The following is an 18,568-nucleotide window of genomic DNA, read 5'->3' on the forward strand; positions in this document are numbered from 1 at the left end:
TCCATTAGGACAGACAGATGCTGGACAATTCAGTGTGACACTGTTTCAATCACTCTTCTGCTAAAGGAAAAGCCAAGAGGGATTAGCATTTATCTGGACTTTGAGTTGGGCAAGATTTTGTTTTGCAATCTGAATGACATGTCTCAGATTTATTTTTTCATTGATAAATTTTCTGAAATACTGAGCCTTATTTCACTATTACACATGATTCCAAACTTCTTTCAATCTTTCTGGTAACAAATTATGAGTGATGAGCTGTGACACTGCTTTATTTTCTTTTTGTAATTTGTGGACAGTAGGTAGAATATTGTACAACTAATACAATGCAGTGAAGTTTTGTAAAATTCTTCTACAACAAACACATACATAAAATTATGTAGTCTATGCTTTTTCTTTTCTGGTTTCACTCAAAAGAATTGTTTTGAGATCATCCATGTTGTTGTATGAATCAATAGATTATTTTTTTTTTATTGCTGAGTAGTGGCCCATAATACAGATATACCACAATTTGTTTATTCATTCACCCATTAATAGGCCTTGGGGCCACAAATTGTCTCTCCATGGGGGATGTAGGTTGTTGCTTCTTAGCCCATCTCTTGCCCTTGTTGCTGGCATGCACTGGGCTTCATTTGGTCTGCCATCTGTAGTTTGCCAAAATCCTACTAAAGAGGCAACATACCAATATCTATCAGCATTGGAAATCATATACTTTTGACCCAATAATCCACTTCAATGAATTTGTAATAAAGAGATGTTCTCACACCTGTAAAAGAGATATCCAAGATCATTTGCTGCAGTACAGATTGTGAGAATTAAAGTGAAACCCGTCATTAGAGGATTGATTAAATGAATTATGATATATCCAAACTGGAGTAATATTAATATAAAGCTTTAAGCAGAATGAATATTAATATGTACTGAGATTTCATAACTTCCAAATATTGTAAAAAATAAAGAAAAAACAAAAAATAGATTACAAAAAGTAATGACTGATTTGCTATATATTTTTAAAAATCAATAAATAAAACAGACTAGAAATAAATACCACAGAATGTTAACAGTGGTTGTTCCTTGGTATGGAATTATAAACAATTTTAATGTCTTGCTTGTGCAGTTCTATATTGTACATACTTTCTATAGTGTATGTGAATTACTTTTATTTGAAAATCACCTCTTAAAAGTTATTTTCTTTGTATTCCCTTTCTCTTGAATATAATTCACTTGAAAAGGAGTACATATGAGTTATATAAATTTAAAAAGATGTCAATGTAAGACTGAGTCTGGGCCTCTTAATTATATACGTAGATATTGAATCCCCTAAAAATCCTCTCATCTTATTCTAAATTTCTCCTAGAAGATAACAGATACACAAAGGGCTTCATTTCCAGTTAAAGAGGTAACTCACAAATTATATCTTAAAGCCTATATTTTTCCTCTGAGCTTTAGACCTATGTATCCAGCTGTCTAATGAACATCTCCTCTAAGAGATCACAAGACACTCAAACAACATTGTCCAAGATCCAATTCATCATCCCACACTCTTTACCATGCCACCAAACTGGACCTCTTCCCATCCTTTCTCACCCAGAGTCTCTCACCATCACCAAATTATGTTTGGTTTACGCCTTAATTGTGTTCACTATTGTCAGCATCTCTTGCCTGCCAAACTGTAATAGTCTCCTTTTTAACCTTACTTTATTTATGATGAAGTATTATTAACTATGCCTCAAATATTATATGGGACATACTTAAACCAGAAATTTATTCATTATTTATCTGAAACTTTAATTTAATTGTGCATCCTGTATTTTTATTGCTATGTCTGGCAACCTTATCATTAGCTATAATAACTTTAATTCAATCAACTGAATAATCAGGTTAGTTCTTAATAAGTGAGTTATTTTTTTCCCTTCAGTGTTCATTTGATTAGCTGATGAGTCCTATGACAATGACAGTATAGACCTAATTGTTCCAAAATGATTGATTCATTTCCCTGATAAAGACAGGGAACTATTTTTTGTTTTACAACCCTAGGAAACTTTTAAGTACACTGTTAAATTTCAACCATGATGAGCCAGTATCCTAGCACTTTGGAATCCTTCATGAAATTTTACACCATCATAATCCAAACAGTAAAAAATAAGATAGATTTTAAGCCCCAAACCTTGTTTGAATCTTCCCCAAAATTAGCAAATAGGGATAATCCAGTCACTTTGGTGCTATGTTAATTGGAAATGACATCTTCTCAAAATTTTGCTCAGGCATTTCCTGTCATAACAGCCTCTGGCTGTGTAACAAGGGCTGGATAGCGAACAGCTGCCATAAGGGAATTCTTTTTGGACAGCTATAAGGAAAGAGATTTCTCCTGGGTAGCTTGGCCACCTGCCATGTGGACCCAGTAGAAATGCCCTGTTGTGATCTCATTTTTTTTCTTGAAGTTATATAATGATTTGTACAAGTTATTTAATATGCACTACCTTATAAAAGTTATTTGTGTTAAGAACCCACTAGGAAATATCAACCAATTATAAAAATAAGTAGTGAAGTTAAAGGTTAATGGCACAATTTTAAAAATTATAGTCATTCTTCAATTTTATTGTTTCACAACTAATTATTCAGAATAATATTCAGTATTATTCAGAATAATTAGTTGTGAAGATGTAAAACTGAGCAAAGTATTTCTATTCCCTTCAGAAAATTAAGTGAATGGCATAGTCATTTTAATTCACTTAAAACAAGTGATATAAATAACTTTTGGAAATTTCAAAATTGACAGAGATTTTTGAGGACTGTGTTATGTAACATACCAGTAGTCCTAATGCTTCCCTACTGTATTCCCCCAAAACCAAAAACAAATGAAAGGATGTGCCATTTACTGTCAGGGACAAGAAAATGTTTAATCTTTGTTAAGTGGTCCTAGAATACCGAGGGTTCTCCCATCCTCCCATATCACTTAAGAGGTGGAGTGCTGGAGAAGTTTCTTAATGTGCCCCTCTCATTAAACTTAATCTATAAATAGCATTTCAGAAAAAGTCCCAGTTCCTTTGTAACTTATCTAGGCTAATGGTTAGATATTTAAGGGCATCATTTTGTCTGAAATGTGCCTCATCTTCATCTAAATCTGAGCAATGGTGATCATTTGCAACTTGAGACTATATTTTCCTTCAATCTAGTAATACCATTTTCACATAAATTTACTTTAGGACATGAAATTGTTCATAAATTATGAACCATTTCAGCTTTTCTATATCTGTCGTCTAGTTAATGTCCTTTAAAGCAAATCATAAATGGCATGTATCACATTGCAGCAGAATGTTTGAGTCGTATAGCTGAGCTCAGAAATACACTTGTGGGCTATAAGAAGTAGATTTGAGGTTTCAGTGCAATTAAGACAGTATCATAACCAGGGGTCCATATCCTCTTCTACATTCCATCCTTCCCTCTCAGGGATTACTATGAAGGAAGCTAGGTAATAGGACCATAGCCAAATGGGAAACAAAATACCACTTTGTCATCAACATGTAAAGTACCCAAATCTTCTCTAGTGAAGCTCTTCCTGATAAAATATAGATTAGAAATAGAGCTTTGGGCTAGATACCTAAATCAACCCTCTCTTTCCCTCTAGTCTGAGTCTAAGATGTCTGGTTTGGCCTAGACTATGAAATATAAAATAAGAAAACCAGCTACATCTGCCCCAAGCTGGAACCCCCTACCTAAGCTATTGTGACATGGATGCAGAAAGAGAAGGAGGTGTATCTCATGGCTGCTAACCTTTTAGAGATACTATCAATACCACTAATAAAGCAAAACTATATATAGTTCCTGGATGCTGATCAATCACCTGAGGTCTTCCTTCCTTAAGAGTATTGTGGCAACACTAAGAAGGTGTGCAGAGGCTAAATGGATGAGAGTAGACCATCAATTTTTAGTTCCAAAGCATCACATTTGCATCACATTTATTTTCAATCTTCAAATTCAGTGTTTTTTTTATTTTTGTTTTTAATTATAAGTAATGCCATCCTATTCGTGACTTTGTTGTGTGATGCATCCTGTCAGGATGCAATTGGAGTAAGAGGCTCTGTAGTAAGGCTGATTTTGTTTCTTGAAGACAATAGTGGTTATCTATGAGTGTTAACTAAGGTTTCTTCTTCAGTGATGAAAGGAAGCACTGTCCAGCCAAAGGCATTTATTTTACTCTACACTACATCAGCATGGTTTAAAATACTAATGAAGTAATGGAGCTAATTGCCTAAAGAAGGTCTTTTGTGTTCTTTGTGACTGAAAACTGGAGAGCCCATTTGTTTTCCTCTTCATTATTTGAATAAAAAGAGTATTTCACATGGCAGTTTTCACTGAATCAAGGGGGATTCTTCCTCTCCAAGTCCTTGGCCCCTTCCTGAAGGAATTGTCAGTAGCCATATTGATTTCACCCGGTAATACCATCAAATGTCTGCTTTGTTGGCTGAACCTTCTTTTGTGTATCATTTCAACCCAATAGAGATGTTGTCCTGTGCTTCTTTATACCTGTCAATATTTTTTCTTGTCCAGTGGATGACATGTTTTCATCAAAGTTGATGGCCGTAGAGAAATGTGGAAAGACATTACTCTGGATATTGTACTCTTCTCTGATTTTTATTGGATTGATTTGAGCCTTGATGGTCTTACTGTAGTAAACAGGACTTTACTGTAGTAAACAGTAAACAGTGAGTGCTATTTAATTTTACTCTTTTTTTTTTTTTTTTTACCAAAAACGCTGGCTCTAGACAGTGAATTTTATACCCCAAAATCTTTAGTTTATAGGAATTCTAACATTGCAATTTTAAACAATGTTTTCCACAGTTACAAAAGCATATGGAAAATATATATAAAAGATAAAAAGATACAGGGATAACTATAGCTTTAAATACATAAAATTTGTATGTGGCTGCCAGTTTTTCAAAATGGAAGAAGAAACTTAAGACAAAAAATAGATATTTTTAGGAATATCTCTTCCTTAGCAGATGAATCAACTCAATTGATTCATCAATTGTTTCTATAAAACACCCTAAAATAAGTAGAACAAGTTTTTGGTGATGTAAGCTCTATTTCTATGATATTTTATTATAGTCATATCCATGTGCACGTTACGCACATTCACATCAGAGAACTTAATTTTGCTGGCATGGACTCCATTCCACTGAATACAATTAAGTTTAGAGCCACAAAGTCATTTTAGATACCTCCTCTGGCCTAAAATCTGCGTTCATAAAACCTGCAGTGTTTTTATTGTATTATGATAAATACGTCATGGCTTAATATTATGAATGTTGTCCAACTACCCAGTTGCCCTATAATTATAAAAGAATATGGAGACCTTAATCTTTATTTTTAATGTTCTGAGGATATTTAAATATTTTAAAGTCAGATACCACATCAAATATTTGTTTCTTTATTCAACTCATATCTGAGTTTCTAAATCTGAAAAATCAGGAAATCCATTAAAAAACATATAGATAGGTGTAGATATCAGGTTTGCTTCATTTTTACAGTCACTGATATAGAGGGGTTTATATGATCCTAATTGTAATTCTGTTGACATTTTGGTATCCAGCCCATCCATAACGAGGCTCTACAAAATATCTGGAGCATCCCATGTGTTAAAGACATGTTCTTATCCATTAAAGTGTATCTGTTGCTTTCCACACTTACAAACTTTCAGGAGTGAGGGTTAATGTCATCCTTTTATTATATTAAATATTTTCGTATATATGTCTTTGTGTTTCAAAACCTTTATTTTAACTTCTAAAATCATGATTAAGCTTCTGAATATTGTCATCTCTTCAAAAATCTTTTCTGCTTTTTAGAAGTCAGTTTATTAAAGTATAACTTACATATAGTAATATTTCCCCTTTTCAGTATACCATTCTAAGAGTTTTAATAATCACATTCAGTTGTGTAACCATCACCATTATCAAGATACAGAACAACAGTTCCGACACCACCAAAAATTTCATCATGCTGTCCCTACTCCCTGCCTCTGGCAATCTTTGATCTGCTTTCTGTCCCTATTGGTTTGCCTTCTCCAAAGTGTCACATAAACAAAATCATTACAGAGTCTGGATTTTTTCACTTAGCAAAATGCATTTGAGATTCCTCCACATTACTGTATGTATGAGTAGTTTATTCCTTTTTATTGCTGAGTAGTATTCTGTTGTATTGATATACCTCCAGTAGATTATTCATTCACAGCTGAAGGCTATTTGGGTTGTTTCTAGTTTGTGCCAATTATAAATAAAGCTGCTATAAGTATTTGCATCTTGTTTTTGTGTGACTATAACTTTTTACTTATCTTGCATAAGTAGCTAGGCTTAGATGAATGAATCTTACAGTAAATGTGAATTTAATTTTATAGAAAACTGTTATCCTGCTTTCTAAAGTGGCTGTACTATTTTATATACCCACCATCAATGTATGAGAGTTATAGATGTTCAACATTCTTGCCCATACTAGATACCATCAGTATGATTTTTTTAACCTACATATTCTAATCAGAGTGTAGATGTATCTAAGTATGGTTTCAGTTTGAATTTCCCTAAGTGACTAATGATGTTGAGGATCTTTTCATATTTGCCACCCATATATCTTCCATGATAATGTGCCTGTTTAAATACTTTACCCATATTTTAATTGTGTTTAATTTTTATTGACTTCTCAAAGTTCCTTATAAATACTGGACATGGGGCCTTTATCAGGTATATGTTTTGTAAACATTTTTCCCAGTTAGTTTGTCTTTTCATTTTCTTAACAGTGTCCTTCAAAGAGTTAGTTTCTGCTTAAAAAAAAAAAAAAAAAACCTATGATTTTAGTCTTGCCTCTCAGTTTTTAGGCCCTCATATTAACAAATTTGCACTAATTTCTAATGGACAAAATTATAACTTTCAGAATTGGAAGAAGTAGAAGAAAAGAGACCCTAAAGACAACATAGATCTGTATGACATTTACTTGGGTAATACAGCAATCAGAAATTCTTTTGGCTGAAAGTAGCAGAAAATCCAACTTCAGTGGATTCAGTTTGCTTAAGCAACAAACAGGACTATTTTTTTTTTCCACTACAGGAAGTTGAAGGATAGGCAGCTGTTTGCATGCATTCAGGGGCTCCGTGTCTTTAGAACTGATGATATCTGTATGGTTCCCTGGCCTTTCTCTTGAAGTTGAAGGTTGCAACTACGGCTGCTAATGTCCACACTCATGGCAAGAAGTAAAATATGGGAAAGGACAGCACTCGCACCAAGATAGCAACGCTTTCTCAGAGGCTTCTCACCTACCTCCAGCTGGATTCTCACTGGAGAGAACTAGGTCAGATGCCCAGACAACGTTGGGAGGAGGGGGTTGAAAATGGGGATTGTATGAAGTGAGTCTACCTAGAGCCTGCCACACACAGAAATTGTTAAATAACATCCAAATACAAAGGGTAATAAAACTATACTATAAAAGTAAAAGAACATTCAAAATCTAATTTTAAACTTAAGATTTTTTTTTTTCTTTGAACTTGCTGCTGGCTACGCAACTAAATTCCAAAGGTATCATTCCAATTGCTTCTTGGGTGTACATATAATAGTAATAATAGAAATAATAGCAGCTATTATAAGAAGAGCATAAAATAAGAATAGTGGATTATGGTTTTTAAAACCACATACTTTACCTTCTTTGACTGCCTCTTTGAAGATAGGGTTTTACATAATAGACAACTAATGTACACAAGTGGTAGGTTACTTAAAGTCACATAGAAAAGGGACCCAGCATAAGAACTCACAATATAGATTTGTCATCCCTTACCTACCTCTCTGTACCAATCGGGGTTTTCAAGATCAAGAAGAAATTTGCAATAGAAAAATTAGCTGGGCATGGTGGCATGCACCTGTAGTCCCAGCTACTCAGGATGCTGAGGCAGGAGGATTGCTTGAGCCTGGGAGTTTGAGGTTTCAGTGAGCTATGCTGACACCACTGCACTCTAGCTGGGGTGACAGAGTGAGATTCTGTCTTAAAAAATAAAATAAAATAAAATAAATAAAAATATGAAGCTTGCATATCCCACATGTTTAACAATATAAAAATTATATTGTGATACAGTCTGCATGGCCTGTGTATATAAACTTGATATATAAATTGAAGTGACAGTAAAACTTTCACTTCATTTGTACTTGTTATTCTTTCAGTGATAAAATTTCCATCTAGGAAAAGTAGTCTATTTGCTTTTCAATATAAAGTAAAATGTAGATTATTCATTTAAAAAATTTAAACCAGCCCTTCTATAGTGAAAATTAATGTTATGTGAGAGTTTTAGAAAGAGCCTTTTTTTCCTCTCTTAATTTAGCCCAAGTGCCTAACACATTGACTAGAATAGCTCCTAAATAGAATTAGCCGAACGAATGAATAAATGAACTTTTGAACCAACTCACTACAATTTCATTGCTTTAATTGCATTGATCTATATTTTTAAATTTTCAACAGCTTGGAATATGTTCTAAACATGCACAATGCTGCTGAATCTGTGAGATTTATTCAAGGTTAGGAAATTACTGATGCTGAAATCTAAGGTATGAGGGTATCTATCAATTATTTGCCTTACACTAGGAATTAAACCCATCTTACCAAATGGAACATGCTTAGAATGCTGTAGCTTTAAGTTTATCAAACATTTTGGAACCCAAAGGATTCAGCCCCACTTAAAAGCCCCTTGTCGAAGCACATACAATTATTTTCTCTTTTCCCTTTAAGAACTCTCTCGGGGTATCTGGTAAAATAGTTTAGCTTTCCATGGTAACTTTCTTCAAAATTTTACAAATACTTTTATAGTTGTCCTTGAAGAGTAAGGTAGGCATGGATACATTTTGTCCCTTAGGAAATGAGAGGCTAAGGAAATTCATAAAGTGACATAGCTAATGGAAATAGAATTAATATATCCAGGCTTTGACCTGACTCTCTAACCAGATCATGTTCTCTTCAGCTCACTTTTGAAAACCAACTAATTAGAATCTATTGTGTTTTATTGGGGGGGAAAAAAAGACTGGCAATAATGTTGGATTCAGTTCACTAAATCTTAGCATATTATAATCATAAAGGGAGCTTAAAATGATATTTCACTCTCATTTGAGGTGAGGAATTTGTTGGTTGCATAATTCTTGAATTGTACATTTACAGCCATCATTTGTTTAATGGTAGCTACTATATAAAACCTAGATACATTTATTCAAAATATAAAAACTGCTTGTGGCATCTGCAAGTTTTTGTTTGCATGCATGCTGTCAAAATAGTAGTAGTTTGATGCTGTCTTAATATAAGAAAACCTGATATGGTTTAAAGAGGAAAGATTTTGGAGGCAGTACTGATGAATTTGTATAACAAATTGGTGACTAATTAGCTTTATGATCATAGTCATGTTACCATCTCTGCAACTCCATTCCATTGTGTGTAAAATGCCCAAATCATAAATTGTGAGAATTAAATGAGCTCATGTATATAAAATGTTTAGCATTACATTTGACCCAGAGTAAGTCCTCATTAAATGCACACCAGAATTATGATAATTTACTTCAACAAATATTTATTAAACATTTATAAGATCTTCTGCCCTATTATAGATCTGCTATAAAAGTGGGATTTTATGGCTTACTAATTATTGCATATAAGAAGAAAAGATATAGCTGGACTCTTTAGATCGGAATTTCTCAGCCTCAGCACTACTGACATTTTCACAGATAATTCTTTGTTGTGGGATGCTTCCCTGTGCACTGTAGGAAATTTAGCATCATCCCTGGCCACCATGTATTAGAAGCCATAGCACCCCTCTCCTGCCTGTTTGTAACAACCAAAAATGTCTCTAGACATTGCCAAATGTCTCCTGGAGGGCAAAATTGCCCCCAGTTGAGAACTACAGCCTTTGATCAATTCTTTGTAAAGAGTGTTCATGGACTGCTAGTCCTAGGAGATTCTCCCCAAAAGATCCTGGGATCAAATAAGATGAGAAACATTAATTAACAGCAACAGCAATACGGATAATAGCTAACTTTTGGTAAACTTACTACCTGTAGCAAACTGTTCCTGTCTTGTTTAATCCTCGTAACAGACCTAGAAGTTAGTTACTATTTGAAGGCACATTTTTCAAATGAGGAAATTTAGCACCAGAGAAATCAAGTTACTGACCAACATCATACAATTAGTAAATGGCAGAGCCAGGGTTTGTTTCCAAGTTATCTTCAGAGCCTGTGCAATTATCTGCTACACGGTACTGCCCCTTGCATGTTCCACTTTTTAATTCAGAATTCAAATTGGGATGTTAAGGATAATTATTCTTAATTTGTGTTATTTGTCAGGTACATGCTATTTACCATATCTTAAGCACTTACAAAATTATCTTTTGTTTTAACCAATTGATGACAGTGTCCAAATTATTTACTGAATGATTATCTCCATAAACATCCTTAGATGCAAGCAAAGAAGTCACTTTCCCTGGAAATGTTAACTAAAATAACCCCAGACAAGTTCAGATGGCCAGGAACTAAGGAGGGTGAGACTTAGTCTGCTTGAGGGAGGCAGAGAACATTTAACAGAGGAGATAATATTTGAATTGGGCCTTTATTCATCATGTTAAACTGGGATAAAAAAGAGTCTGCCAGGTGGAAGGGCATTCCCAGCAGAGTAAATAGCATGTGCAAAGGCCTGGGTAACTGGGAGGGTTTAATATGTTTAGGGAGTGGTGGGGATGGAGGAAAGGAAGTAGGAAAAAAAGACTAGACTGGAGAAGGCTGGGTTCTGCATTATTATTTCTGGCTTGACTTCTGTAGGCATTTGACTTTGTCACCTTACTGTAAGGGCAGCAGACAGCCAAGAGCACAGTAGTGACATGGTCAGGTAGGTACTTGATGATAATAACTGAAGTGAATACTGTTTGGTGGTAGGGAGACCCAATTAAGGCACTAATGCAATGCTTTCAGAAAGAGATAATGAGTTAGGGTTGAGCAAAGGGTCAGATTTGAGAGAGTTTATTAACAAGAGGAGCAGGGCAGGGAAAATCTTCTTCTTAAATGGGCTGTAAGAGCAAATAAGTAGAATCTAGTGGAAGGGCTGTCTCTATGAAACAAAATGATGCACTCCCAAAGAAATAACATGGAATTATATTTAAGGCTATTCCGGTAGCCTGGAGAATTTGCAGTAACATGTCTCAAATTCCACAAATGCTCTCCTAGAAACCTGTTCTCATTCCCATTCAGATCTCTCACAGAAATTGAATATCTCAATTGTTCAGTGGCAATTCAAAGCTGAAAGGTAGAATCTGAATTGTACTTCTACCTTTTTAGTCCAGACCACTGTGTCTATTTTCTTCTAACCATGTCACCCAAGAAAGATGAGTAAGCATTAGTGGAGATTCAACCAAATATATTAGAGAAATGATGAGTCAGTCAAAAATGTGAGGAAGAGATTAGTCCCAGCCACTCAATAAATGGTTGCTGAATGCAAGAATTAATCAAATTTTAGATTCACTTTAATAATTTTTGACTTAAGCAAGTAAAATAAGATTAATGGAAAGGAAAAACCCTTCAAGCCTTCAATCGTAATTTTCCTATTTCATTTTTTTACTAAAATAGTTAATGAGTTACTCCAAAAAATTACTCCAGCATAATACCAAATGGATTTTTGCTTTTCTTCATTATGCAATAGATTTTTACACCTTTATTATTTAAATCCAAAATGAGCATATAGTCCAATATATTTAACCTTGATATTTTTTTCCAAATATCATCTTCAAACTATTCTTTAAGGTTCTTTCTCCATATATCAGTTCATTTAAGATGAAGCAGTTATTTTACCATTGATATAAAGATTTTATGATTCCATTTCTAGCAGTTTAAAAGGAAAATATTTTTTTCTACCATGTTTTAATGATTTCTATAGTTGTGTAGTTGTATCTAAAAATCATAATTGGTAAGAATATCTGCTGTTTAAAGAGTGCTATTAGGTACCAGAAGCCTTGAAAGTATTGTTTCAAATAACAATGGCCCTACTAAATAGATATTCCTTACCCATTTTTCAGATGGGCAGAAAGAGGGTCAGAGTAGTGAAACAAGGCCTCATAGTTTCTCCATTGTATTGTAAGACTCAAAATTAGGTGCATTAGTCATCAAAACCTGTGCTCTTTCTAAGACATCATTCTGGATCCAGATTTTACCCCCATCCTTTCTATTTTACCTAAATGTTAACATGAACACATAGCTGATATGTTGCTTTGTGTTACCAGTTCTAACATTCTCCTACTTTGCTTGTTTTTGCCCTGGAATACTTTTTTTTTTGTCTCTGTGCTTAAAGGACTCATTGACTACCCTGTCCACTCATATTGAAGTCAAATAGATTCACAGAGTAGATTATGTTATAAATGTTCAAAGTTATGAATGTGTATCATTAACAGTAACATACTTTCCAACGTGATGGAGTTTGGGCCAAAGAAAAGATACCGTTATCCCAGCTTTGTGGAATATTAATTTAGAAAACTCTTTTTAAAGTGTTACCAAGATTTAAGAGGTAACTTTACATATAATTTTTATCACATTTTTGAGAGCTAGGGCTCTCTATAAATTTATATATAAAGTTTTTAATGACAAAGTAGAGTTTTTATAAAACCAAATGTAAAATAGTTTTTGTATTTGATAAACATAGACAATCAAATTAAAAACTTCTGAATAAAAGTGATTGCCTTCCGTGTCCCAAGAGAAGGTATTTTTTGGTCCAAATCATCAGGATAATTGATTCAGACCTATTTTATTTGGTAATAGAGAACTTCTATCTTATAATGGCAATGTATTGTCCTGTCTGCAATGAAAGAACTGAAACTCTTAATGTTCTTACACATTTCTTTTTTTATGTGAACATTTTAGGTATATCAATATATGCATGAAACGATAACTGTTAACGGCTGTCCTGAATTCCGTGCGAGGGCCACAGCAAAGGTAAGGCTTGAGTAATTTTAAAAGTATAATTGACCCCAGTTATCTAGTAATTGATTGTGCGCGTGTGTGTTTCAGGTATTCTCGTGTGTACACTGTAAGAAAATTTAGACATCAGTGGCAGCCCAGAGTCTAGAACCAGTACTACTTCCCAGGTAAAAATCCTAATGGAAAATTGAACGTTTCTGCTGCTTCTGTAGCTTAAGAAAGGAGAATGATTTCATTAAACTCACTAAATGTCCATTTGGCACAAGCAAATCTACTGGGTCATTGTATGAAACACTATATGGTGTTCTGACACATTCCTCTGATCCAAAAGAACCTGTATCCTATTCAGTGCATGAAGATTTATTTGCACAGATCAAAAGACTTTATTTAAATTAGACAGGAAAATAATTCACCCTACACACGCTGATCTAGGATTTTTCCACGTACTCAGCTGAGCAGTGGGTAACTTGCTGAAAGAATGTGGTGTTGTGAGACCCCATCTCTAAATAAAAAAAAAAAAAAAAATTAACCTGGTGTGGTGGCTCAGGCCTATAGTCCCAGCTACTCAGAAGGCTGAGGCGGGAGGATCCCTTGAGCCCTGAAGTTCAAGGCTGCAGTGAGCTGTGTCATATCACTGCATTCCTGCTGGGCCACAGAATAAGACCCCGTCTCTATAAAAAAAAATAAAAATAAAAAAATAAAAAGTTTTTTAAATTAATTTAAAAAAAAAAAAAGAAGAAGAATATGTGGCTTTGACCTAAAGGGAAGGGCTGTCACCTCTTGTGGAAGTGGCCACATTTGCTCTTTAAAAACTCAAATCCAGAGATTGCGGAGACCCTACTAATGGAAATCTTACAGTAAGATCATGAAATGATTAAATATCTAGAAAAAAGACCATTAAGACATTAGTTTTAAACTAAAATCACTGATGCAGGTCTTATTTTACAAATACACAAAAGTTATAATAGAAACAGAACTTGCTTTTAAAAATCTGTTATCTTCTAATAGCGTATAAGAAATAAGAACCATTGAAAATACTTAGAATTTTCCATTTAATTGTTTTATGTTACAACATCTCTTGTTTGGTTTCTCTCCTGATTTTTTAGTTTTCATTTTGTAACCGAACACTGTAGATTGATAAGTTTCTTTTTAACTCAGGAAAAAAGAGGGAATTATTATCATTACATCATGCTTTGCTTGTACTGAAGTGGAACACATACAGAAAAATGATCCCTACATGGTTTAATTAAGGGGAAAGTGAATTATGTAGTGTTTTACCATTCTCATTTCTTATTCATGTAGAACAGCAGGATAGCAGCATAATGTTGCAATAGCACAATATTTTCTGGTTGTTTCTGGGCTGTCTGCATTGCATCCATGTCAGCCATTAAAACTTATGCATGACGACAAGGTTTGCATGAGCAAATGCATGCAGCTAAAAACAAGCCATTGTTTTCATATCATTCACTATCTTTCACTAAATGCAGACAGTAGCAAAATGCTAAATTGATGTGATATTGCTGTGTGTGGAAAAGAATGTACAGTAGTTGGAATCAATATTTTCACAGTGTTGGATAAATCACTTTATAGTAGGCATCTAATCAAGTGTGGTTACAGTGGGATAATGGAAGTGGAAAATAAGAAGTAGGCAGAGAATCTTGGTAGAAACTACTTAAATGTTATTATTTTATTTCTATGGGGGGTGGGAACCAATGGTAAGTTGTTTTCTTGAACTTATCTAAAGAAATTAATATATTAATTTTAAAATAAAATTACATCCATATTAAATGATGTGTTAGATATCTAGCTATAAAACCATGGACTGTTCATTTTGACTATTTCACTATAATAATTGAAATATTAATGTAAAATATAGAGGAAAAAATGTGCCACGTAAGATCTCCCACAACAATGTGGAATATAGGTCCACAATCTGTTTGAATCTATTATTATATCTTAGTTTTTATTTTCTTTTGGGCCTCCTCAATAAAAAATAAAAACTTATATTTGCTAAGCCTGTGGTTCAGTGATATGAGGGTTATATATGTATTCACCAGCATATACACGTGTAAGTGCTCTTCCATTTGTGGAATAAATATTTCTGAACTTTAATGTGCAAGCATGAAACTAGACTGTGTGTCTTAGGAAAAAGTGCAAGACACACTCTCTGCCCTTAAAGTGCTCATAGTCAATGCATGTACAAAATAATTATAATAGTAGGTAGTATATGTAACAAAACTATTTGGAGTCCAGGAATAGAAGGAATTGCATCTAACTGAGGTAACTGGGAAAATGTTTATGAAGAGAAATTTTTATCGTAGTGGATAAGCTCCAGAAAGCTGGAAATAGATGGGTGGGGCTTTACCAAAGAAAGGAATCCCCAATGGCATCTAAATGAAAAAAGGCCCCTCCGTTTTGTGTTCTTTCTTTCACAGGAGAATGCTATAAAACTTAGAAGTTGCCTGAGCTACCCACTGCAAAACATATGATTAGGCTCATTTCCCTCATTTTATTACCAAAAGACCATCTTTTCTTTCAGGCAACAGTTGCAGCTTTTGCAGCTAGTGAAGGCCACTCCCACCCTCGGGTAGTCGAACTGCCAAAGACTGATGAAGGCCTTGGTTTTAACGTGATGGGAGGAAAGGAGCAAAATTCCCCCATTTATATCTCACGCATCATCCCTGGAGGGGTGGCTGAAAGACACGGAGGCCTCAAAAGAGGAGACCAGCTGCTGTCAGTGAACGGAGTGGTATGTTTATAAAACAACCAGAAATTTTTCTCCTTGAGCACATTCTTTTTTTTTTTTTCCTGCTGTTACCAAAGTCAGTGTTGAGATCCTAGAACAAATCATAATTTTGTGTTCAAACAGCTTCCTAAGTATCGATGCATACTAAACCTATAAAGGCTGTAATTTTATATTTTTATGTCTCATCTCATCTTGTTCAGTTATCATAAATATCAGCTCGCTGGAAAATCATCCCAAGAAATTATCCCAACTAGTAGAATTTCCCCCCGTAATACTTTAATTGAATTAACATGTAGAAGGGCATAATAATTTCAAGACGCTTTTTATTCTAAGTTACCATAAGCAAATAAACACATTTAAAAAATAAAGGTAAAACTCCTCACTTTATAATGTGTGTGGGTTTGTCATTTTAATTATATAAGAAGAGTAATTTTAATGTTTATATAATAATAATACATATGAAAAAGGCTAATGCATTCATAATTCTTTTCGCCAGGTCTACAACCATAGTCTAATAGTATTCCTGTATCAGAACATCACGTGTACCTCATAAACATACACATCTATTATGTACCCATAATTAAAAATTAAAAATATATGTATTCCTGTAATCCTAGTACTCCGTGAGGCTAAAGTGGGAGGATCGCTCGAGGTCAGGAGCAAGACCAAGACCCTGTCTCTACTAAAAATAGAAAGAAATTAGCCAGACAACTAAAAATATATATAGAAAAAACTAGCCAGGCATGGTGGCACATGCCTGTAGTCCCAGCTACTTGGGAGACTGAGGCAGGAGGATTGCTTGAGCCCAGGAGTTTGAGGTTGCTGTGAGCTAGGCTGATGCCAGGGCACTCTAGCCTGGGCAACAGAGTGAGATTCTGTCTCAAAAAAAAATAAAATAAAATAAATAAATATATATATATATATATGTATGTATTAGTATATTAGCCTCTCCTAAAAAAAGTTTGATTACATTACCTATTCATCATATATATTTTAGTTTTCAAATGAAATTAAAGTAAATAAAAATATATAACATTTTAAAGTAAAAGTATGAATGTATATTTTTTCATAACCTCATATTCTTTGGATGCCACTACCTTTATGTGTTATAATTAGTTGCTAAAGAAACAGCTTCATGTGAAATGAATAATTTTCTCCCCACAACTTTCATTTATATCAAACATAAATAACCTAAAAGTATAAATTTCAGAAATATAAACAGGAACATATCAATGTTTACCTTTCTATTAATCTAAGATCTTTTTTTCTAAGAACTTAAAGATTTTAATGTATAAACTACTGCCTAGATTTGGGTTATTTGCAGTGATATTGATTTATGCTTAGAACACAATATCCAAAATAAAATGCTTTTGGAATGTGATATTTTACTGGTTACTATCGAGTGAAATTCTTCTGTATTTGTATCTTGAATTTTGTTCATTTGTTTTTTTATTTTTAGCCTGACTAGTAGTTTCATAAAATCCAAAACGATTCATTTAACTCTGCTGTTCCCTAATGCATATCAAAATTATAATCCCATGAATATTTCATATAGCTTCAGCATTCCAATTACTATTTACTTTTTTCTATGTAATAATGCTTTGAGATAAGCTTTTTCATTGACCTTTAGATAACTATGACTTTTTCAAAGCATGTTTCAACTGATAATTTCAGAGTTGAACTTTCTGGTCTAGAGGGCTTTAGAGCTAGGCCACACCCTCGTCACGTAGTAATCTACGCCTCAGAGTGTGAATTTATGATTTCTCTGAATATATTGGGTAGATCAAAAGAAGATATAGATTTAAAAATAGTATGAAAAGTATAAAGAAATCCAAAATATATTAATAGTAATTATAATTGTATAAAGCAACAATAAATATATATATTAATTCAATAGGTGATTGACTTTGAACTTTCTGCTCAAGTAGCTAAAAGCCTTTGTTAACCCACACATTTGCAGGGAACACTGTGGACATTTCACAGTCACTCATCCATTTATTGCAATGACCTCCCAATGTACCTGGGAGGCAGCAGGGAGCATTGAAGTCAAACAGATAAGGTTCTGCCACTCAATATCCATATGATTATGAATTCATATCCCTTGAACCTGGATTTTCTTATCTGTAGAAAAAGGAATACTAATGATCTGAAGGGCTCTGGTGAAAATTAAATTGAGGCAAAGTGTCTGTTAAAAACTGTCCTGTGATAATTTGGTCACATATACTTTTAATAGGTAAGTGTGGCTACAGGAGGATGATTAAGCTGGGTGAGGATTAAAAACCCCCAGTGATATTGCTTTTGCTAGTTATGTTAAAAGTAAGTCCTAAAGAAAATTCTGCTCTCTATGTAGGCATATGTTAGCAAACATTTGTTAGCAAGAAGGCAGTAATCAACTTATACAGCTCTTCCATAAATTTGATGAAATCCTGGATCTCTGTCCATTTAGGTGTTCTAATCATAACCTTGGGGAAAAGGTTCACTTGAGGCAGGTGAGACAACATTCCCAGGGCCAGGATTTTGTTACCCTTATATTCAGTATCAGACATCCAGAAATCCTATTAAACTCACAGTTGAAAATAGTATGGTTCAGTGATCAAACTTTTACCACCAATCTTATGGTACAGGCTCTGGGCCTCCATAAGATTTTCATACTCTCTTCATGCAAAGATGAAGAATGTCTCTAAAAGGCTTTAATATTCCACATATATTTAAAACCTTTCATGTTACCATTAAGTTCAATTTATAACATTTATTGTGCTAGTTAATGGCCCACTAATTTCACCAAATAAAATCTATTTCTGACACATTTTTGCTAATAAGTAAAGCATCATTTGTTCATCAACACAGGTGTCACAAA

The 18,568-nt window shown here is 34.0% G+C and overlaps 1 protein-coding gene across 1 annotated transcript in view; it reads left to right on the forward strand.

The window, feature by feature from the left end:
* The window catches only part of LIN7A (lin-7 homolog A, crumbs cell polarity complex component), a 118,976-nt gene that overhangs the window by 65,092 nt on the left and 35,316 nt on the right, over positions 1-18,568 (forward strand). The window contains exons 3-4 of the mRNA XM_045553303.1: positions 12,909-12,980; positions 15,505-15,714. Of these exons, the coding sequence (XP_045409259.1) occupies positions 12,909-12,980; positions 15,505-15,714 (282 nt within the window). The remainder of the gene's footprint in view (positions 1-12,908; positions 12,981-15,504; positions 15,715-18,568) is intronic.

This window comes from Lemur catta, chromosome 6 (assembly GCF_020740605.2).
Source record: "Lemur catta isolate mLemCat1 chromosome 6, mLemCat1.pri, whole genome shotgun sequence".
NCBI lineage: Eukaryota > Metazoa > Chordata > Mammalia > Primates > Lemuridae > Lemur > Lemur catta.